The 24070-nt window shown below is 33.1% G+C and overlaps 1 protein-coding gene across 2 annotated transcripts in view; it reads left to right on the forward strand.

Annotated features, from left to right (window-relative positions):
* The first annotated feature begins 244 nt into the window (after positions 1-244).
* The window catches only part of LOC128984043 (eukaryotic translation initiation factor 3 subunit A), a 48760-nt gene continuing 24934 nt past the window's right edge, over positions 245-24070 (forward strand). For both annotated transcript variants that reach the window (XR_008489977.1, XM_054403326.1), the window contains exons 1-4: positions 245-424; positions 9303-9499; positions 10260-10408; positions 19338-19488. Coding sequence is in view for 1 of the 2 variants with exons in the window: in XM_054403326.1 (XP_054259301.1) it covers positions 376-424; positions 9303-9499; positions 10260-10408; positions 19338-19488 (546 nt within the window). In the remaining variant the exon portion in view is untranslated. The remainder of the gene's footprint in view (positions 425-9302; positions 9500-10259; positions 10409-19337; positions 19489-24070) is intronic.

The raw sequence follows: 24070 nt of genomic DNA on the forward strand, positions 1-24070 counted from the left end.
AATAGTATTTTGGATATGTGACAGTATTCCTCTGCAAATTTTTGGGATGCCTAATATTTTTATAAATATGATAGCATAAATGATTATTAAGTTCTGTTCAGTTCAAAACTATTATTTTATAATTAATACCAAAAGATAGGAATATTACATGAAATACTTTGCCGGAAATACCTATTCTACTGTGGTATCGTCATATTGCAAATGAAGTTAATGAAGTTGAGAAGTTTGCGTACTTCCTGTATGAATGCAGTCGTCCATTCTGTAACCTCGCGTGTTCTGTTGCGTAGTTTATTTTATGGATAAATGCAATATTTCGGCCCATTTGAAGTTTAAATCATTGATTGTAAGCCTCTAAAGTGCGTTTGACAGTATACAATGGCACGCTATGGGCAACGCCCGGAAAATGCTCTCAAAAGAGCAAACGGTAAGTTAGCCTAAGACAATTTTAATCTGATCCCTGCATATGGTTAATGTTTTTAATCGCCAAGGCTACCAGTAGGCCTTAACATCTATATATATAATACATATTTATAGAATCCTGGGTTTCGACTTGCATGTCAGTATTATTATTGTGTTAAGATTAGGCCTAAGTTATTAAGTTAACTTTAGAAGTCTACCGGTTCTAAGCTTGAATTTTTAAAGACATTTTTCTTAACTAGGACTAAGCATTTTTCCATATGGTTGGCCTAGGCCTTACTAGGTTTTCCTGATGGGTGCTACTAGAACTAAAGCCGCGTTTAGTAGAGCAGGCAGGTTAACTTACCTATGAGTCAAGTACCCTAACTGGCCTGTTTAAACTGTTCCTAGACACCACGAATACTAGAAAAATACCGGTATGGATCATTTTTTTTTTTGTCCTAAGGACGCTAGGCACGAGCTTGGGATTGTTTTTCACATTACTTCAGGCTAGACCTAGGGGTTGCGGCATTATCACTTAGATAAAATCCTGGTGACTTGGCTGGGATCGAACCCGGGACCTCAGGGACTGAAGTCCCGCGCTCTAACCACTACGCCAGCTCGCTCCCCACCGGTATGGATCATAAACATAAACAAAATGACGTTGCTGGCCCGAATCCTATACTAATAGCATTGAACATATGTTTTGGCAGTTCCATTTAAGCAATGTTAAATAGGTAATGTTTATTTTCGGGCTAAAAACGTATTAATTTGTTTATGTTTAAGATCGATACCGGTATTTTTCTAGTAATCGTGCTAGACACCAACACTACAACTTTCTCAAATGACTGTACTTATTTAGGACCCAGACCCCAGCTTAAACGTTCTAAAATCACTTTTTTAAACTATTATAGGTCATCAATTACTACAACTTAATTAAAGAATATTTTGGCGCCGAGACCTCTTTTTATTATTAATTAAATCACAGAGGAACGCGTCCGGTAACCAGACATGGATTAGGCGTCCGGTAGTGACGTACCCGGGTTGTGGGGTCCCGGAACGCCATTACCACAATGATACGATGTTCGGCCAGCGTTGTTCCTGGTGTAGTGGATAGAGTGCTCGGCTGATATCCAAGAGGTCACTGGTTCGAAACCCATCGGTTTCTTTAACTTTTTTCACAGATTTTGCTTTGAATGTAATTTCTACTTAACTGTACATCTTTTGTTAGCATTTTTGGCATTTATAATTTTATGTTATGAAGAGAATTGAACCTTCATTTGATTTTTTTCATTGTCAGCAAGTTTGGTTGGTTAGGTTAGGTTATGACATAATTACAGTAGCTTTAAAAAACCACTGAAAAACTATTTGCAATCTAAATCATTATATTCAATAGAAGAGTTTTGGAATTTAAATGATTATAAATATGTTATGTTATGATTTATGTTACCGGTAGTAATCTATTATTTAGGATACTTGTACACCTAACTTTTTGCTTCTCTTTTCCTTTCTGTGACGCAATTCATGTATTTGCTGTAAAATACTTGATGAATAAAGATGATTTGTATTGTATTGTACCTATTGTACAGTAACTGCCGGACGCCTAATCCAAGTCTGGTTACCGGACGCGTATCCTCTGCGTAATTAAATATATAAACAATAATTCCAATTCACTAGGGGGCCGGTGGGAATTTGGGGGGGTAAAAATTTAGGACCCAGACCCCAGCACTTTCTGAAGTGTGAAATTGTGTAAAAAGTGTATAAAATGAAGTTTTGGGGGATAATAATTGGGGGAAGAGCAATCCAGTCCCAAATATTAACTGGAATTTAATAAAACCGACCCTGACAACAGTTCCTACAAAACCTCAATACTTATACACCAATTTTACACAATTCCACACTTCAAGAATGTTGGATTCACTACATCGATGTGAAATATTAACAAGGAATATGCACTCGACATAGGTATAGGCCTAATTTACTGCTGTCTCACTCAAAGATAACCAAAACCGGCATGCACGGAGAGCACCATATCTTTGCTTCGCTGATAGCCAACCAGCAACTAAGTTAACTTAGGCTAGCTTACAACGAAAATTAAAATCACTTCGTCCAACAAATACATATTGATAGGTATCCACATATTTCACCAGGAATCACCCCGTTTTCTACATAGGCCTAATGTCCGAACACAATTTTCCGACACAATCAGAATGAAAATTAATCACAAATTTGAGCTAACTTGCCTCCTCCTTTGTCACTACTTCACTTTGAACTAACAACATGGAGTCATGGAGACAGTTCTAAACAAACAACTAACAAAGAAACCACCAGCCAATCAGATTACTGCACAAATGAAACCATCAGCCAATCAGAAATCTTCACAATTACATCACCTGTTGATCTGTTTTACCACAAACCACAAACAATAGCAATGCAGTTGCAGTGACAGGTCACCGTACCACAATTACCCCTAGAATTCTCTCAATTTAACCTGAATTCCCTCTGTATTTCTCGTAAAATCCCGTTTTCAATAGCAAAGTAGGCCTACTGCAGTTAAGATTTCAACATGTCAAGATCTTATGAACACTCACTTGTTGAGAAAAAAATAATTGTTGATTATGAAATGAAACTCTCCAAACCAACCAAACTTGCTGTATGATTCCACGAGGAAAAAATAATGGTTCGTTATGAAATGAAACTGTTCTAAACTAGCCAAACCAACCAAACTTGATGTATGATTTCCAGAGGAAAAAATAATTATTGATTATGAAATGAAACTTTTCTAAACTAGCCAAATCAACCAAACTTGCTGTATGATTTCACGAGGAAGAAATAATGGTTCATTATGAAATGAAACTGTTCTAAACTAACCAAACCAACCAAACTTGCTGTATGATTTCATAAATCGGTTTTTATAAGAGAACTCGTTACCCAGATATAACTTACAACCGAACAAGAAAATACTAACCATGAAACTAAATAACAAGTAAATAACCCTATTAATAATCAGATTTTGTAGACACCAAAAACCTAGTTTTTGGTTTTTTTGGTACCCAGTGTCACCAACATGAACTACTCCAAACACGATAAACGAGTAACAACTCGTTTTGTCTAATTCCATAGATATGTTTATTTAATTATTATTAATTCCATACTCCTTGAGGAGTTTGTTTTCTCTATGTATTCGTAACATATGTCTGCAGAAAGATCGATATTGATTCGGTTCGATATATCGGTGCTAAAATATTTTTATTTTCAATGTAAACAAGCATGGAAATAGGTTATGATCTGTTTATGTGGTTTATTGATGTTTTGAATTTAAAAATTCAGTTAACCCTTAGAGTGCCAGGCGAGAAATAAAAGTAACGCTCAAAAAATGCCGATGATTTTTCCCGAAGGTCGCGCTAAAAATGCCGAGCGCGATCTGGCGATTTTTAGGTTAAAATTTCGTAAAAATCGAATTTTCGATATTTCGACCAACGAAAATTGATGTATCGCATCTAGTAACTTTCGACTCAATGTTAATATATGGGTTAAAAGAATCCGAGTATCCATTCGGTTGTTATGAGAACTGTTCGATCATTACGAAACGTCCGGTCAGCCGGACATTGGCACTTTTGGCTCGTTCTGAAAACGTCCGGTCGGCCGGACGTCGGCACTTTTGGCTCGTTTTAAATCGTCCGGTTCCCCGGACGTTGGCACTCAAAGGGTTAAGATCGGTGTACGTTTTTAATGAACTTGAATAAATAAAACTATCAATATTCAAACAAAAGATGACTGATAACTTAACGTCACGTTTTTAGAGGTAACTTAAGGATAGGCTATTCACACAGGTGATAGATCCCACACCACTTTTTATTGACCTGTTAAAATATTTTAAAGCCATTTTTTGACTAAATATCTATTCTATATATAATTCAGTTTTAAAAATCTTTGTACAACTAAATCTAGAGTTCTACTGGACCGATTTTATTAATTAATGGGTCGTTGGAAAGCTTAAGTCGTGTAGATTTGCAAATAATTATGAAAGTTTGTTTTTGTTATGATTTATGGTGATAAATTAAAGAAAACGTTTTTTCCATAAGAAATACATTGAAAACGGTGTTTTTCACACTGTTTATTTGGGTGCGACTTTTAGCTGCCATTTTTGATTATTTCCAAAAAGTGCATGGTATCAATTTGTAGGAAATTTAATTCTCTTTCAGAATAGAACCCTCCACTTTGGTCGATTTCCTCACCATTCAAAAGTTATTTGCAAAAAAGCTAAGCAACCTCCGAATTTATAGTAATGAGAAAATATTGAGTTTGGGATATTTTTTTAAAACTTTGTACAACTAAATCTAGACTTCTACTGGACCGATTTGGTTAATTAATGGGTCATTAGAAAGCCTAACCCATGTAGATTTGCAAATAATTAAAAAATTTTGATTTTATTAAATATTTGTGGTGAAAAGTTAAAAATAACAAAAATACATTAAAAACTGGGTTTTTCAAGTTTCTGTTTTCAAGATTCTATTTGTAGCCAGCTTTTGGCTGCCTTTATTAAGTACTTTCAAGAATAGCATAGTAGTTATTTGTAGTAAATTTTATTTTCTTTCAGAATATTACATTCCCTTTGGTCGAATTTCCCTCCATTTAAAAGATATTGGCAATAATCTAAGTGATCTCCAAATTTATAGTGGTTAGAAAATACTGAATTAGATATATTTTTGTTAAACTTTGTACAACTAAATCTAGACTTCTACCGGACCGATTTTGTTACTTAATGAGTCGTTGGAAAGCCTAATTTGTGTAGATTTGCAAATAATTATGAAAGTTTGATTTTATTAGATATTTAAGGTAAAAAAAATAAAAAATAAAAAATAATGCATTTAAAACTCCTTTTATTCCAGGTTTATATTATCACTTTTATATTTGTAGCCAACTTTAGGCTGCCTTTATTAAGTATATTCAAGAAATTCGTAATAGTAATTTGTAGGAAATTTTATTCTCTTTCAGAATATCACCTTCCACTTTGGTCGATTACCTCGCCGTTTCAAAGTTATTTGCAAAAACGTTAAGACACCTCCAGGTTTATAGTAGTGAGAAAATACTGAATTAAAGATGTTGTTGTTAAACTTTGTACAATTAAATCTACAGTTCTACTGAACCGATTTCATTAATTAATACGTCATTGGATAGCCTAATTTGTGAACATTTGCAAATAGTTATGAAAGTACAGTTGAGGTTGCAAGCAAGATCTTTGGCTATAAATCGATAATAAATACAATTTTTTTGAACAATTTGTGTTGGTCGTGATTTAGCTGCGTGCTTTAATGAAATTGAAGCTGGTATTTCAATGAAGGTTCTTAGGTCAAAACAAACAGAATAACGTAATTATAATTAAGTAAATGTATCTAAAACTATATTCTAAAACTAATTCCATATCCAAGATATAATCAAATTTATATTTTCTGATTGAGCGATACAGAATCTTGAACCTGACTGATTAAAAATATCAATATCTCAAGTGAAAGCCTTTGAAGTATTTTAAGACCAAGACATAAAAAATAACATAAATAAAAATAGAGTTACGTATCATTGATTGCAGATAGGTACTAAAACGATTGTATTTATTGTTTATTCGTGATTCAGCAGTGTGCTTTAGGTAGTCCGATCTTAATAATCAATAGCTCAAATGAAAGCTGGTATTTCACTTAAGGTTTTTAGACCAAAATGTATAATGTAATTAGAACTGCTGGAATACATCTTTAATTAAAGAGAAAAAAATTCTTTCGTCGAGTAAACATTAGATAAATTAATGATGATGCTTGATGACAAATATCTGCTTGCATAGCTTTATTTTGAGACCGAAATTATGAAAATCGGGCAGGTAGAAGAGCTAACCCGACTCGGAAAAAAACAATTATTTTTATACATGGCAATAATTGGTTTACCAGTATGCATAATCTAAACATACGAAACATGTGTTAATAATTCAACAGCTTATTGTTATATTGTTATTTAATTAATTTTTCTTTGGTTAAATGTTGTTGTTAACAATTTGCATTTATGTTTAAAGTGTGCTCCTTATGTTAAATGTGTGATTCTAATGTTATGTACTTAAACTGTACCATTAATATTAGTGAGTAAAGTGGTGTATGGATTTCATAACCATTATTTTACTAGAGACCGTTGTATTTAACCACAACGGGCACTGTTGCTAGTATAGGATAAAATAAACAAACAACTTTATTTTTACTTTGTTATTGTTTTTATTTAATATCATATGGTACAATACAATTCTGATGGTCTTCCTGTCTCTGCCGGCTCTGCTCGTCGTCGTCGGCGGCAAAGGACAGTACCGGTATCCATTTATACAGACTAATTTCCCATTCTTGCTGGGTAATTACCTATAAATTACCCTTTTACCACTCAAATTACCCTTTTCTCCCCATGATTAACCACGTTTTATCTCCCCCACCCAAAACCCCGAATTCCCACGGGCCCCCTAGTGTGGTGGGATTATTGTTTACATATTTAATTAATAATAAAAGGAGGTCTCGGCGCCAAAAAATTTTTTTAATAAAGTTGTAGTATTGATGTCCTAGAATACCTAGTTTAAAAGTGATTTTAGAACGTTTAATCTGGGGTCTGGGTCCTAAATAAGTACCCTTTCGGTAGACATAACCCCTGAAAAACTCGCTTAAACATCGTGACAGTGCAGTTTACTAGGTACTTTATACTAGCAAGACAGAAAATTGTGTAATTGGTAAACACAGCTGTTTTCATTGGCTGATGGAAAATAAAAGAATTAGGCCTATATCAGAAAAAACAGGAGTGGTAGGCCTATCGTAAGTTAGCAAAAAATTCCCTACAATTTGTATCTTAGGCTATCGTGGAATTTGTATAGAGTTAGGCCTAGTGCCTACTAGCCTAATAAACATTTGACGCTTTTTTGAAAATGCCTAAAAACTTATGTTTTTGTAATGTAAAAAATTTGAAGTTTCACTTCCTGATGTCAATAACTTAAAGGGAGTCCAAGTCGAAATCTTTTACATTTTTTAAATTTTTTATTTTTTATGCCCTTTTTATAGCACAGAATCTCTTCTTTAACCTTTCAGAGGGCGCATTGGTTTTCAAAACGGGAGAGGGCGCACCCGGAGGTTACTTCCAGGTCAATAAAAACAAACATTTATGAAGTAAAATTTGTATTTTAGTGCACAAATTAGGTTTTATTTTTAGTTTTAAACATTAAAAATGTGTTTAGTGAACTCTTAATTATAAAATAACGTAATTTTGATTTTATAAATATAGGCTTAAGTTAAACTATTATTCTATCAAATGTTCTAACATAAAAGTATATGAAGAAATATTTTACAAGAATATATTCAAGAAGTAAATTTAAATTTTAACACAATGTCCTATAATGTGGTTTTAGATGATACCACTCTCAATACCTAATGTTTTAAGTAATTTAACATAATGGGTATCTTAATACTAAATGACTCTGTACATACGTCGTTCGTGAATCTCCCTTTCAGCATGGCTAAGAGTATTGCAATTCGAAATTTAACTTCTTCACTCATCTTGTAAAAACTATATACTTACCAAATAATACCATGAATCGTAAAAAAATAATTATTTACAGTAATTGTTTACACGCAATAATCAACGCACACACTAAACTAGAGGTCGCATCACGGAAGTTGCCTCCAGGCTGTACGAGAATCGGCAGGGCGCACACGGAAGCTACTTCCAGCCTCTTACAAAACTTAACAAAACTAACAAATATAAAATAGTAGGGGTGAGTTTTGACCTTCACTCGATTCTAGAAATGAGGTGCGTGAGGTACAGTGACACTCACACTGCCGACACCACTCAAAATAATATAATCGCGAAAAATAAAACATCCCTGGAGGTTACTTCCGTGATGCGACCTCTGGAAGGTTAAACTGATAACTTATAGGTAGGCCTACTTAACTTAATTTTTTAATTATTAATCTAGAAATGTAGCTATAACTTAAACAAATATATTTTCCGTAACATCAGTGACGTTTTAAAGGTAAAACTCGTCTAGCCCCTTGGAGGCTTTTCTTACCTATTTCCACAACTCTACTTTTTAGAACTTTAATGTCACTTGTTTCAGGACTGGTCTATACAGCTGTGAAATTTTCACCATGTAGTCTTAGTGACTTATTCCAAACACAGACATTAGTATTTTATCATATCTTTAGTAGAAGCCTGTAAAAAAATATATATATTTTTGAAACAAATTAAAAAAATATTTTTAAAATCTATAAGTAAAAACCCATTAAATAATAATTATTTTTTTTAATGAAAAATCTTGCATCTGTGACTAGTTTATTAGTTATTTTCTTAATATAAAAGTATTCCAAGTTTCACTAACTGTAATCTTAAATGTTCTAACTCCTGAGAAAAATGACATTTAGTTAACATTACTTAAAGATAGGACCTCAGACTACCCTTAACTCAGTGATTTAATAAACAAAAGGTAAAAAGGCCTTATTTCCTGAAATAACTTTTCATTTTCTTTCAGAAATTATAATATTTGATTACTAGGCCTACAGATGAAAAATTCTTATATTTTCTTATAACTAATTTTGAAAAAAATCGTTCAGGAAAACATGTTATAGGCCTAAGTTAACTTTTTTTATTTTTAGGATCTTATCAAATATATTTATAATTTGACGTAGGGAAATGAATTTGCTACAACTTTTACATTAGTCCTATGGCTTCAAGCAACATCCCATTAGATTTATTGTCCTTTAAAGGTGATTTAAAAAATAGGCCATTAGGGATAACCCCCTAAGTAACCTCCTAGAGGCTCTCTATGTTACAAACACCCTCACCTAAAAAACCATGTTGTTTAAGAACAGATTTTTTTCTATCCATTTTTTTTCCAGAATTTATTGAAGTTGGGAAACCTGCTCGAGCCCTCGACACTCTTTATGAAGTTTTCAAAAACAAGAAATGGGCTTACAACTGGAGCGAGAGTGTTCTCGAGCCTATCATGTTCAAGTATTTGGACCTCTGTGTGGAACTCAAGAAGTCACATATTGCAAAAGAAGGATTGTTCCAGTACAGAAACATGTTTCAATCTGTAAGTGTTTTTTGGTTGAAGGATTTTAATGTTAGAGCTAAGATATTTTAAATATCAATGTCAAAGGAAAAGTATACCATTTATTAGAAATACATTTAGAATACTGAAGGTTTTGTGAAGGCATTAACAAAAGTTGTTGAAGTTGACCCAAATTGCCCACAGTTGACTCAAATTATCCACAAGTGGGGGACCACCCTTCGGATTTACCGTAGGTATTCTCAATCACAAAAAAAATCTAAATGAGACAGCGACTATAAAGTTTACTAATGTTTACTTCACTGACAACTGAAGACCTATAGGTTTAAGTCACCAATTAATGCTGGACCAAAGAGTAGGCTATACATTTAAATGTATTTATTTCACACGGTTTTCCAAATTCTTATAGGTACAAACATTTTGTGTAAAAAAAATTAATATTACAGTCCTAGGCTACAAAGGCCAATATCATTAATTTATTGATAGAAATGTGTGAATGTTGAAGCTCAAAAGTATCTAACTGCATTAAAAGCGTGTTGTTTTCCTAAACCTACTTAGGCCTACCTACTCAATGAAAAAAATCTTAATCCGAATTAGATGTCATAAGTCTTCAATCAGTAAGAAAATAGTCCAATAAGTTTTTGTAATTAAAAAAGCAGTGGTCTGGTTTAGTTCCTTATTTATTTTGCTATTTATATTAAGTATCCAGTTAGGCCTAACTGTATTATACACCCTTAAAAATCTGTAAATTAACTAGTAAACATTAATCTTGATTTGCCTGCAGGTCAACGTTGGATCTTTGGAAAATGTTATACGAGGTTATCTGAAGACTGCAGAAGATCGCACAGAAGCTGCCAGAGAGCAAAGTCAACAAGCTGTCATAGATATTGATGACCTGGACAATCTAGCAACTCCTGAGAGTATTTTGCTTAGGTAACTAGTTCCACCAAAACAATAAGACTGTTGAAGACATAATCAGCTTAAAAAAATAATAAAAACTGAACATTTTAAAGCTTTGATATACAAGTAGTGAAACTTATTTTCTGACCAGTTTTAATCAGAGAAGCTCTTTTCTCTATTGCTTTCAAATTGCCAATTCCCTAATTTTATGAAGAATGTAATATTTTCATAAAGTTCAATGATAATGGTTTACTCGTCCAGTTGTCCCTAATAAATACTGCCATTGAAGTAGATGAGACACTTAATAAAACTGTCTAAGGTTGAACTAATGTCTTAAATGTAATTTTAGACAAACTATTAATGTTCTGATAACCATAAATCCTTATTTTGAAGTGATTCCTACCAAATCTTCCTATAGGGAAGTTTGGCTATTACCGTAGGTCTCATGGTAAGAACTAGGCCCGGGACCGATTTACTTTTTCATTTTGATGTCCCCAGAGGCCAAAAACACTATTTGTTCAAATGTTTATATATGTATATAAACTATATATCTATATAAATAAAATTAGAGTTTTGTCTGTACATTGCTCAGAATCATAAATTTGTAGGTTAATTTTTACGTTTTATACATTAAAGAAGCCGAAACAAGTCTCATCTAAATTTCTGTCTGTCTGTCTATAACACTCAAGATGGCATTTTACGCAATCTTCTCCAGGAAAACGAGAGTACGGTACCTATCAAGATACAAGTCATTTTTATGTATTTTTTGGATTGGCGAGAGTGTCTTTAGCCATTAAAATATGGCCTCACTACTTTGTAAATAAAATTACAGACGTTCAAAAATGCAGTTTCGTGCGATTTTTGTCAAGTTTTTGTCCAATTTGTATCACATTTAATCATCTATGAAATAAGGAACAGCTGTTCGGATCAAGATTGTTTTTTCTAGCTGTCACTGATAGGCTATGTTTACAAATGTTGTTTACAAATACCGCAACCATTTCCGATCACGTTTTGAAGGCAAATCCCAACCAAGTGAGATTAAAAACGTGTTTCTTACATAACGGATTTAATTAATCGCAAGTGGAATAATAGGCTATGTTTACCGTAACCGTAAAATAAATTAAATAAATAGGCATCATCCAGGTCAAGAACTAGAGATTCTTTGTGTATAAAATTGTTCTTGAGTTTTAATAACCAGAAAGAAGACGTTGAATCAGTGTTGTATAGGGCTGGGAAACTTAAATTTATTAATGATCGTCGCCAATAGCTTACAAACAAGGTTTCCACTCATTGACGGCGCTTCAATGGCGGTTGTGTAAAGTGTAAAGTAAAAAATCACAACTGCAGTGGGTGATTGTAACAGAGGTTTACGGTTTATGGATGATGCTAAAGACTCGCTTTTCCAGTGTGTCGCTTTCTGTTCCTACTCACCGTGTGATGCAATAAAAACAAATAACAGTTCACGACATACAGCGCAAACACGCACACGAACACATATAACGAATAATACCGGCATTTACAGAAGGACGACATTTTTGTAAGTTCACCGGCCGCGACGGGTGACATCCAAGCCACAACTAACTGGAACGTTCAAGTTTATGTATCAATAGTTCGTGGCCTACTTTGGTAATTTTTATTATAAATTACCAATCTAAATCGTCTATAGTACTTCATTTCATATAGTAAGCCAGCATTTCGGATCATCTTCGGTCCAAGCAAATATAAATTGTTATGATAAAATTTGATGACATTGACAAAGAATTCAAATACTACCTAATTTTATATGTTTTGTTATGCTTAAAACGTAGCAAATTCCCTAATTAAGTTCTTTATTTTTGTGTGTATGTCTGTTGGTAACGCATTAATGTCCTTTTTTCTCAGTATCACAAAAAGGACAAGACCACCTTTGATAATGAAAATGTCAACCCGAATAAAGTGTTAAATGGTGAAGTTGAGGTAGTACTTTAAATACTTTTAACCATTGTGGAAAGTAACTTTCAACTATAGGCCTACCTTAGGATCTATAAAGCTTTTTTTAGTTTAATCATTGGATTTAACATAAGGACCAACACGATCCGGGTGACACTTAATTGCGAAGCATTTGTTTGGCTTGAAACTGTCAGATACTGTATTTGCGAAGGTTTATATATAATAGTGTTGCCAGCATAGCTGAAAATATGCAAACCAACTGCTGTTCAAAACTAAGTAGGGCCTACCCTTTTTAAAACTCATTTTATTGAACAACTACTAGTTTCAACAGTAATGTCATAGTCGGGTTGTTTCTATCTTAACAAATACAATAAACATATTTGTTAATAAATAAATAAAAATCATCTCATGATCATCTCAAGATGATGATCACATTTCCGTGACTCCGAAAGACGATGATGATAATGTCTATACAGCCGCGGAGGAAGTTCATGATTTTGCCGCGATCGCAGACTACGACGATAATGTCTTTGACCGTGGGTGTCAATGATGATGTCTGTACGGCTGCGGAAGGTTTTCGTGATTTGCCGCGATTGCGGATGACAATGATGACGTTTCCGTGACCGCAGGAGACGACGATAGTGTCTACTACATACCACGGGAGATGTCTAGGATTTTGCCATGATTATGGAAGAATGTGATGACGATTTAGATATTCAGGATTTTGCTGCTATCGTGAGAGATAATGTTTTCATGACCTTAAGGAGTGATGATAATGAAAATGATTAGGCCTACTTTTAAAAGGATTATTATTTTTTCAACACTAGCTCACTGAACTTTTGAACTATTAGAAATGTGATGTATATTGATGTATACCTAAGCTGTAAGTCTTAGTTGGTTATAGTTTTAATGGAACTAAACATGTAGGCGGGAATTAATCTATTGTTCACGTGGGAAACATTCCCGCGAGAACCTCGAAAAACATTGAAAAACCTGGAAAAAACCTGGAATTTCACTTTAAAATAATAGTATACACGCTGTATATTAGGAGTCTGCGGTACAGAAAATTTAAGGTCGGTACGGTTCTGTACGGTACAATATATTGTACCTCGGTTCTCGGTACAATATCGGTACGGTACGCGGCTACCCGTATTTTTGCGATTTCCTGTTCAGAACTGTATTGAAACCATTATTTAAACTTTAATACATTAACATTACTATGAGAATGGATAGTATCCTACATTCATGGTTTTTTAACGACAATTACTGTACTACACATTATTAAAACAAAACTTTTTACTACTATGAGGATTGTGTCAAGAAAAATCACAGTTAAGAAAAAGGCTTTACCTATTTTACTCTGAGATACTTTGAATAGCCATGATAAAAGCTGGTTTTAAAATAGGATAAGAGTTTTTAGGAATAAACATGTTTGAAACATTTATTGACAAGATAATTTCACACTACTGGTAAATTATTTCCAACCAACACAATGTCTAGTTGTTTTTTTTTAAATTTTTAAACACATATAAAAGCATTCAGTACGAAGACAGTGTAGTTGCCAGATGTTCACAGCAGACAACGGACAATGAAAAACTGGAGGTTATGATGAAGTAATGGCAAAGAGCATCTTTTTTTATCAGCTTCAAAACTAGTTATAAGATAGATACAACTCTTGCAAAGTTTTTTTTTAAACTAAAATTTGGATTATCACAGAGTAAGATTATTGTCTTTTCATTTACAAAGTTAACACAATATCAATCATTAGTTTATCTCAGGCTCAATCCAATTTTATTTTTTATTTTTATTTTTTTAGTATATTTTAAAGCTAATCCAAAGAATCAAAAGACCCAGGCCTTGACCTAATTATTTGAGAGAGCCTATATATAAATTGATTAGGTTACAATGAGGCTATCAAAATCACTATCTAGTTCATAAGATTTAGATTGCATAAAGTAGGGGTGTGCGAATAGTGATTTTCAACCTCGAGCCGAGCTTTTTAAAATATTTTCGAGCTCGAGCTTTTTCGAGCCGAGCTTTTCCTAGCGTCACCTTATAATAATAATAATAATAATAAATCTTTATTGTCGTTTGGTAATATAAACATTACAATAGACAAGGTCAACATGTTTTGTTACATATGTTAAATAAAATATTAAATATTCTACAGAAAATGTTAAAATAAAGTTAAAAGGATAAAGCATCAGTAATAATAAAAACTTTAAAATTAACAGGGAAAAGACCATAACAAGAACAAAGAATCATCAAGACTGCTTGGCCTCACATTTAAGCGTTAAAAAATCTTCATTCTGCAAAAACTCATCAACTGAATAAAAAGCACGACTTGTAAGCCAATCTGATAATTTTGACCTATACAAATGAATACTTTCCTGATTTCTAAAATATATTGGAAGTTTATTAAATAGTTTTATTTGCAAGTATTTATAACTTTTGATAAATTTTGATAGCCTGGCTTGAGGAATATATAAATCTTTTGATTGTCTGGTGATATACCCATGGATTGAGTTGCAAGGAACAAATTTATTCAGATTCTCTTTAACGGAAACTAAATTGTAAAAAATGAAAATATTAGAGAGTGTTATGATTTTATTTTCAGCAAAAAATGTTTTGCAACTAACCCTATCTGGAATTTCAAACATAATTCTGAATTCTGAACATTATCAAAAAAATAAATTATTAAACACTTTTCTTCAAAAAGTGCATAATAATAATAATAATGTTCAGTCAATTTTTAAATAAACACAATATTATTTTAATATGTCTAAAAACATTGAGAATTGTCAAGACATCAAATAGTAGATAATCACGATAAGAACTGAACTGAACTAAATTAAGATGCAAGAAATAAAAGGATATGATTGAAGGCCTGACGAGATATGCAGTGCAGACTGAGCCAATCAGATTGTCTTTCATAACAGAACAGAGCTATCTTGAATGACAACAAAACAACTAGCAAGTCGATTAAATATTTATATTGTAACTACTATGAATATTTTATTCCATTTTGTATAAATAAATAAATACTAGTGGCTTGTAGGGGCAGTAGCCCCTATGTATATATTGTAGTAATTATTTTGTACAAATTATTAGTCCCATGGGTTACCCTACCTTGATTATCGTTTAACATTATTGTATATTATAATATGTATAATAGTTATTACATACCTGCATAATGCATTTTGAGGTCTGCTCTGTTAAAAATAAAAATTACAAAGGATTTTTCATGCGGTGTGTTTATAGTATAAACTTTCTAATCATAATACAACTAAGGATAATTTTCAATGATAATCTTCATGACTATTAATTAAATGTATATACATTTCTTTGAATATAGACAAATTCACTTAGATAAAATACATGGAGATAAATTTTTCAAATAAATGCCAATTTTTGTGAAAATTTTCCTTGTAAACTTAAACGGCATATTAGGATCTGTGGATATTAGTATTATTTTTGGCATGGAAAATACGTTTCCTTTGCCTACTCCAGTAATTACTACTAACTTTACACTTTTTCCAGTAATACCTAACACAACCAATCGTACTCCATTAACTAATCCAGACCCTAGCTTCATATTTCTAATGAGCATCACTATTGAACCAACTTTTAAAACTAATTTGTGTGGTGGCATTCCAGATCGTGCAATTAAATTAATATAGTCAATTGGTAGGTTCAACCTCTCGGGTTAGTATACATATTACAGTGCATATTACATATTACCATATGCTTTAAATAAAGTTAAACCACATGTTTTAATGTAAACAAAGCAAACATGACCTAGATTCCCATGTTATTTAAATGTGAATTATTTTATTCTGTCACAACCTTTTGGTGCATAATTAAGAAAAATGAATAATTTTCCCCAAAATTTCATGCCCAGACCTTTAAAATGAGACCCCTCCCAGCTTTCTACGCCCTCCGGTTCGCTCACAATTTCGTTGTAAAATTTTGGGCTTACGGAATTAGATATATAGATAAAAACACGTGATTATTCTTGTTGTTTTCCATGCACAAAATATTTTTGTTTTATGAATCGTATTAATCAAAAAGAACATGATTGGTTTGGATCCAAAAAGGTGAAGAGACAAAGTAAAAAGTAAAATTATATATTAAAAAATATATAATTGACATATAGAGGAAATAGACCAAAACACTAAAATTAATAGAATAACACACAAAGTAAACAAGAAATGAAATAATGAACACGATGATTTAACACTGTCACTAAATTCTGTTATCTAGAAGGGTCGGTGAACTAATCAATAAATAGCCAAAACCAGTTTCCTCCCCCTATTCTCTCTCAGTCTCACCACCACCCCTCCCCCCCTGAGCCGGGAGGCCCAGCACTTTGTCCTTGAAACACCCTAGCCTCTGAAACAATAAACCCTTACACCCGCGTTGCTGTTTTGACAACAGGGCTTATGAATGCATTCACTATTTTTCATTTTCCAGGATTAACTCTCAATTATTATTATTTGCAAGTTACAAATAGGAAACTACATCACATTATGGTATTCAATGACCCATGTATTATCAAAAATTAATAATCCATTATGTTTAGTATCATGATTATTAATTGTTTTATTTATGTTCTTAGTGTAAGTAATATTGTAAGCAAATAGTTAACCAATTCATATCACATGTGTTGTTAAATTCTAACGTACTTCCTGCTATTCATGTCACTTGTCGGCGTTAAACAGTCATAAACATCGTCCTTCTGCGAAAGGACGGACCCTTCATCACCAGTTCTTAGAAATCTGTAACCACATACTGAGTGAGGGAGGAGTCTTTTGTCAGGGTATTATCGAGCGACATTGTTCGTTTACCGTAGCTTGGGATAGGACGTGTGAGGCAGATCCCTCCACGTATTTCATTAGTTTAGTTCATCAAAAGTACATTCGCATTAGTTCATTATAGCAATTTATTCATCACAGTTCAATTATACAGTCCACTAATATCATTTGTTCATTTATACATCAATAAATTCATAGTTCGTTTTTAAAGTGTCAGATCTTTTATTATTTACCAAAACATTGGCGCATCACGCGCCGCAACACATTACTTATTTTGATAATAAAAAGCATTCATTACAGCACGCACCACTTATTGATATTTAAATAATCATCAAAGTAACTGTTACTTTATACAAAATAAAATAGGTACAAAATTGTGTGGCCAGTCAAACTTTATAAACAAACATTTTATTCTATAAAATACAGATGGTAAATAGGGGTTGGTTTAAAGGAAATAAAATACAAAACAGATAATTAATTATTTTGATAAACATTAGAAAGGTTATGGGATTGATTGAACTAAAATAACCGCAGGGAAACTTATAAGTAGAAAAGTCGTCAACCACAATCTGTTTAATCAGTACATTGTTAGAGAGAGCAGAGAGAGAAAGAGAGATAGCAGATAGGGGCGTTTGATAAGGAATCTGAAAAAGTAAACAAACAAGGAACAACGACACGACGATTGATACTTGTTTATAGCCTTATTGTGTCGCCCACTACATTTGCACACGTGACCACTTTTTGTTTCTTCCTTATCTTTCATCCGTCCCAAAATAGAATTCCTGAAATTGTTTGTTGGTATAATCTCCCCTCCCACACAAGGCGCAGTGCTCAGTGCGCACTGTAGGTTGTCACGGCAACCGTGTGTCGTCATAGCGACGAGCCAATCACGCACTCGCACTGCGTTGTATATTACGATACGAATAGCTGTGTTAAGAAAGACAACGCGATAGGTGGTAGTTTGTCTCTTTACTATCTCCTCAAAATTACGATCGATAATCATTGCGTCTTGACTGAGCTGAGGTTCGTGCTTATCAAACCTCGAATGATTGAACAACGTAGAATTGTGATAACATTGTTTCCAATTACGACCCAAATTAAGTGTTTTTTTTTAGTTTTGACTTAGTATTAAAAGCTCGGCTCGAACTTCGAGCTTTTTCAAAATGCCTCGAGCCGAGCCGAATAATGAAAAGCTCGACCAAAAAGCTCGAAGGTTCGAGTACTCGCACACCCCTAGCATAAAGTACCTTCAACACAATAAAAAATACAGGAAACTAAAAAACATTTAAGCCTTAAACAGCCACATCTAACAATAGGCCTATAATACAAGATACAGAACATACAATGACATAATTTGAGACCGAGTAGGCTTGCATAACGAAAAAAAATCATGCAAACAACAACAACTATGCTTGTGGTTTCATCAATAGAAAGATAAAATATCTATAACAAATATTTTAACTTATAAAATGAGATTGTAGATTAGTTACAAGTTTAATATGTAGCCATAAACAGTTTTGTGGCAGTAGGCAATGACCAGTGGCAAATTGATTATTCACGAAAATACTGACTGAGTTAGAGATAAAATTTAACAGTCATCATAAAACTATTATTTTTATGATAAAATAGAATTTGGGAAAGTCGTAAAGAAATAAAAGTGATAAAACTCAACAGTTCTTGGAAGTACTTGAATAGAACAATTATTGTCGTGATAAAATGTTAATGGATTTGGGACTGCTAATGGGGTTTCTATTGCATCATCACCCTAGTAATAAATTATGAAGACCGTAAACAAACCTCTGATAAGACTTTAATGTGCTCGGATAAACTGAAAGTAATTTATTATTATAATAGGCTGTCCCGAACCGAATTTGTACCGTGTAAAATGCTGTACCGAACCGATGACGGTAATTAAGCTTGTACCGTACCGACTTTTTCGGTGCACCGCAGACCCCTACTGTATATACATGGTAGAGCCAACAAGTTTTTTAATTAAATATTGTTGGGTATAAAATGTCTTATTACCTTTTAAAGACCTCAATCTGATAAATGTTGATACCATACACAACCCACTGTGTTATCTCTTTGTCAATCGGACCTGACAATATTAGTTATTTATCTGCACCACTTGCAACAAATTATTGCTGGACTTACAATTTTATATAAAATCCACTTAAGAAACTAATGTACAGTAATTTATTGATTTTTCCTTGTTACAGTGCTGTTAGTGGAGAAGATGCCCAGGACCGTAGTGATCGCACCATTCTAACACCCTGGGTCAAGTTTCTTTGGGAGTCCTACTGTCAGTGCTTGGAATTGTTGAGAACCAACGCCCATGTTGAGACTCTGTATCATGATATCGCCCGCATGGTTAGTCACTCTAGTTTACAGTCTCTTTTGAAAGAAACTAACATGTTTTATAATCCGCTCACAAAAATTTAGGTTGTTTTAGGGGAAGAAATCTATCCCGTCCACTCGAACCTACCTTTAAAATAATAGCTTAACAGCTGAGGTTTACCATTTAAAGCATAAATCAGCTGTGTCATATATAAGTAAAAAAGTAGTGGGAGATCTTCCCCTCAAACCACCTAATTTTTGTGAACAGAGTACCGGTAGGCCTATAGTGAGAGTCGAACTTGCTAGGGCTGCCCTGATGGTTTGGATGAATTTCCCTGTAATTTTAACGATTTCGCAAGGTGTTTTTTTATTTGCAGTCTAAATGTCTTTTGATAACCTAGTCATATACATACTCATTTTTTAGACGAAATGTTGTAGATTTTGAATACCTAAATAAAAATCCCTAGGGGTAGCTTCTTTGCTGCAGTTGAAAAACCAAGATTTGTTATACATTTTTTACACAAATTTCTTATTTTCCTACAAAATGATGAACAAAAAATCCAATATATATATATAATGTAGACATTTTATTTCCATACCTAGAAATGTTTGATTAAAAAAAAAATAGTTTATACCTTCACAGTATTATTGACCTTGATTAGAACATGTCTTGCAAATAAGACATCATTACATTAAATCTTAACAGCGAAATCATCATCAATCAGTTATCGCCGCAGTATCGTGTAATCTCCTACAATTGTGGCAAATCTTGGGAAAATCATCACCATCTCCTAAGATTGCGACCCACAATCTTGGCAGAATCTTAAACAAACATCCTTGTGAATGCTTAGACATAATCGTCTCCGCAATCCCAGCAGAATTGTTTACATCCTGTTCAATCAAAGAGAACTATTGTTAGCTACCCTGTGATTGCGGCAAAATTATTGCATTGAAATTGAAACCAATAAACCAAAGCCAACAATTTGCGCAACTTTTTCGGTTTCTTTTATTGTAAACAACTGTAAACCGACTTTAAATACGGACCCATCCCTTTAAGAAAGTATTTATGTTCAGGCCTGAAGGAGGATGATGTTCAACTCTTAGAGGCGGTGGCTTGAGCCATTTCTGTTACAGGCCGTTCTATACCTGGGTACACTATCACGAGGCAAAGTAAAGAGGTTCATACATTTTATTAAAATTTAATTATTTTAGTTTAGTTCCATTTGGCACTATTAATGATGAATGTATGTTGCGGATAACTGATTTCTCTTTGAAGATTAACTGTTTCTGAAATAGTGCCCTCATAAATTGAATTTAAAAAAATAAGTAAACCTATAGAAAGTTGAATATAATTCGATAGCAATATTTAAATTTGAACACATTTTAAAAATCTTTCCAAATATGTTATCTTAAGTCAGGTACAGTTTACTGTGGTTGGCTGGTGAAGTCAATAAAATCTGTGGAATTATGGTGTAAGGTAGAAGGAATTCTTGTCCCAATAGAGGGAGACTATTATCGGTGTCGCCGAGACTGCAAGATATGATGATGAAAATATTGCTGATAATTGCTCATGCTCACTGGTATTCCCGCAATTGCGTGAGATGATAACTGGTGTCGCCTTACCTATCAGTTATATTGTTTTAATATGTTATAGGCCTATAAAATATTATTGTTTGGAAAGTTTTGTTTCAAAGTTATAGTGCCTACCAGTCATTAAAAAAAATAGCCTAATACAATTTCTAACTTACTATTTCTGTAGTTAAATGCATTTACCGTATGTGATCAAAATGATGAATTTCTTTTTAAAATCTTTTAAAAGTTTTTACTTAATGTAAAACGTTGTGATGAAGCTTAAAGTAGGGTTCGGATAGTTGTTCTTAAAATTCAGGAATTTTTCTTGAATTCTCCTGGAAAACTCCTTGAATTTTTTATATCAGATTTAGTAGACTCCATGGTAGCGAGTACATTGTACATTAGTAAATTTAAAATGATTAATTTTTACCATTCAACACTATTATTGATGAACCCATGTTGCGGATATCTGAAGTTTCTTGAAGATTTGTTACTGAAATATAGTGCTCATTTAATAAAATTTCAATGCCCAAACCTATTACAATTAATTTGAATAAATATTGAAATTAATTGTAGCCTACCTGTTTTATGCTAAACTTAAATCTTAGATTTTTTCTGATGTAGGCTAATTGATTTAATTTTCTATGTCATTTTAAGTAAAAATTATAGTAAATCTAATTCCTATATAATTTTTCTTTCAGCTTAACCAATTGAAGCACTTGGTACATCATTAATGTTCTACTTAAAAGTGCCACACTACTACTATTCAGCTGTGGTGTGCATTTTTCTAACCAGATTTAGTAGACACCATGGTAGCGAGTACATTGTACATTAGTAAATTTAAAAAGATTTTTTTTTACCATTCAGCACTATTATTGATGAATCCATGTTGCGGATATCTGAAGTATCTTGAGGATTAATTGTTACTGAAATAGTGCTCATTTAATAAACTTTCAATAGCCAAACCGTAATTTGAATAAATATTGAAATTAATTGTACCTGTATAACCTGTTACTACTGTTATGTTACTGAATACCTGTTACAATTCAGTAGTAGTGTGCAATGCATCAAAAATGCATAAAATTTCAATTTCAATCAGTATGCATCGAAATACCGATGCAATCCGGATGCATAGGTATTTTTGAATCACAAGATGCATTTAGTCCAAAATGAATGCTCAAAGCAATTTTAACATTTTTTATTAATTTAAATTTTTAGTTTTAATTTCATACTTATTAGCGAATTTCCCATATAGGGAATAAGCTATTACCGTAGTACTCATGGTAAGCCCTGGACGCGGGACCGATTTTTTTTTTTTGTTTTGAGGTCCCTAGAGGCCAAAAACACCATCCGTTCAAATTCATATATATATATATATATGTGTCCGTCAGCACGATAACTCGAGCAAAAATAATCCGATTTTGATGAAATTTGGTACAAACGTGTAAACGTACGTTTATTCGAACGAGTTCGCAATCCAGCATGATCGGACCATGGGAACGGGGGTTTACGGGGGGTTTTACGGGGTAAAAATAGGTTTTTCCCATTTTTGACCCAAAAAACATAAAATTTAGCAATTTCTTTCCAAACCATTTTGTAGAGCTTAAAAAAACAAATAATTTAGTATATTGAAGAGTTATTATGCGCCTAATGGTTACGGAGAAAATTCCAAAAAATTGTAAATTTAAAATTCCCATGTTTTATAAATTTCCCATGGAGAATAAGTAAACTGTTGTAGTTTGCTTGTTTGTGAACATATTTTGATCAAATTTGGAAAATGCTTTTATTTCTTACTAACTATTCACATAAAAAAAAAACAGTTTTACCCTCCCTGATGCAGCAAACCTAGTACTTGTTAAACTAATTTTATTTAGATCGGGAATAAATGTTATATTTTTAAGTAGACATTTCAGTGTAAATCCAATCAGTCGAATGGAAATTCGCTTAGTCTGCAGGTTTGCTGCGGCGGGGGTATTTACTACATATTATATGTAATTATGTATTAAATAGACAATAAACGCTGATTACAGTTATTAATTTTTTTGGATTGTCCTGATCCTAGAAAGCTAACAATATAAAGTGGAAATAAAGTTACTTCGTATTCAAAATAAACTCAATTGTTTTTAACTTAATACAAGTCAATAGTAATGACAATTGCTTTGGTATAGGCTTATTCAAATTGTTAGTGAAGTGTGGATTTTCTTAGCCCAACCATAAAATCAGCAGTGTCTATCAGCAGGAGGTTAGGTCAGCAGCTATCCTCTTGTTCACAAACAAGTTTATTTAGGCCTAATACATTTTTTAAGGTAAATGATCTATTACAGTAACGCAAGTAATAAATAATTTTGCAAGAAAATCATGCCACGCTGCATTGAATCGCATAGGTTTGAATCAAAATTTTTTTCCTACAGTCACCCGACAAAGTTGGCTTCCTTGTACTGTTTATAGTACAGAAAGCTGCTAATTGCTGCATATTTATACTTTGCCGTACGGTTTATACTTTGCCGCACATCAGGATTCCAACGAAACAACACAAAACAGCATGGTTCTATTATGCACGTAATCCGTGTACGCTTGGAAATAGGTTGGCAACACTTAAAGATAATAATACTATGAGCAGCTGATTGAATATTATAACTACGATTTAACCTGTCATTTCGTGTTTATAGTTTCAGTATTTCTGAACTTTCTGGACTTTTCTTTTAAACGTTTTTAAAACATTCCTACGATCTTAATAAACAAGAAAATACCTATAAAGCATTTTTTTAGGCGCGGAAACCACTTCAAATTACAAAAACATACGGAACTATATTCTCAAAACGCGGAGCACATTTCTTGCCGAGGAAAAATAGCGGAGTGATACGGACCGCGGGTACTACTTTCTCTAAGGCACCATTTGTGTTCTTAGCTGAACCTAAACGTATTGTATAGTGTTTGAAAGACTAATTATTTATATGCTTTATAGTGACTGTAGGACAAATATAATGTGTAACACGAGTGAAAAAGGCCTTTGCTGCACTCGAGATCATTCCGCACTCGCCGC

This window comes from Macrosteles quadrilineatus, unplaced genomic scaffold (assembly GCF_028750875.1).
Source record: "Macrosteles quadrilineatus isolate MER2022 unplaced genomic scaffold, UCM_ALF_1.0 Scaffold_2__2_contigs__length_208266976, whole genome shotgun sequence".
Taxonomy (NCBI): Eukaryota; Metazoa; Arthropoda; class Insecta; order Hemiptera; family Cicadellidae; genus Macrosteles; species Macrosteles quadrilineatus.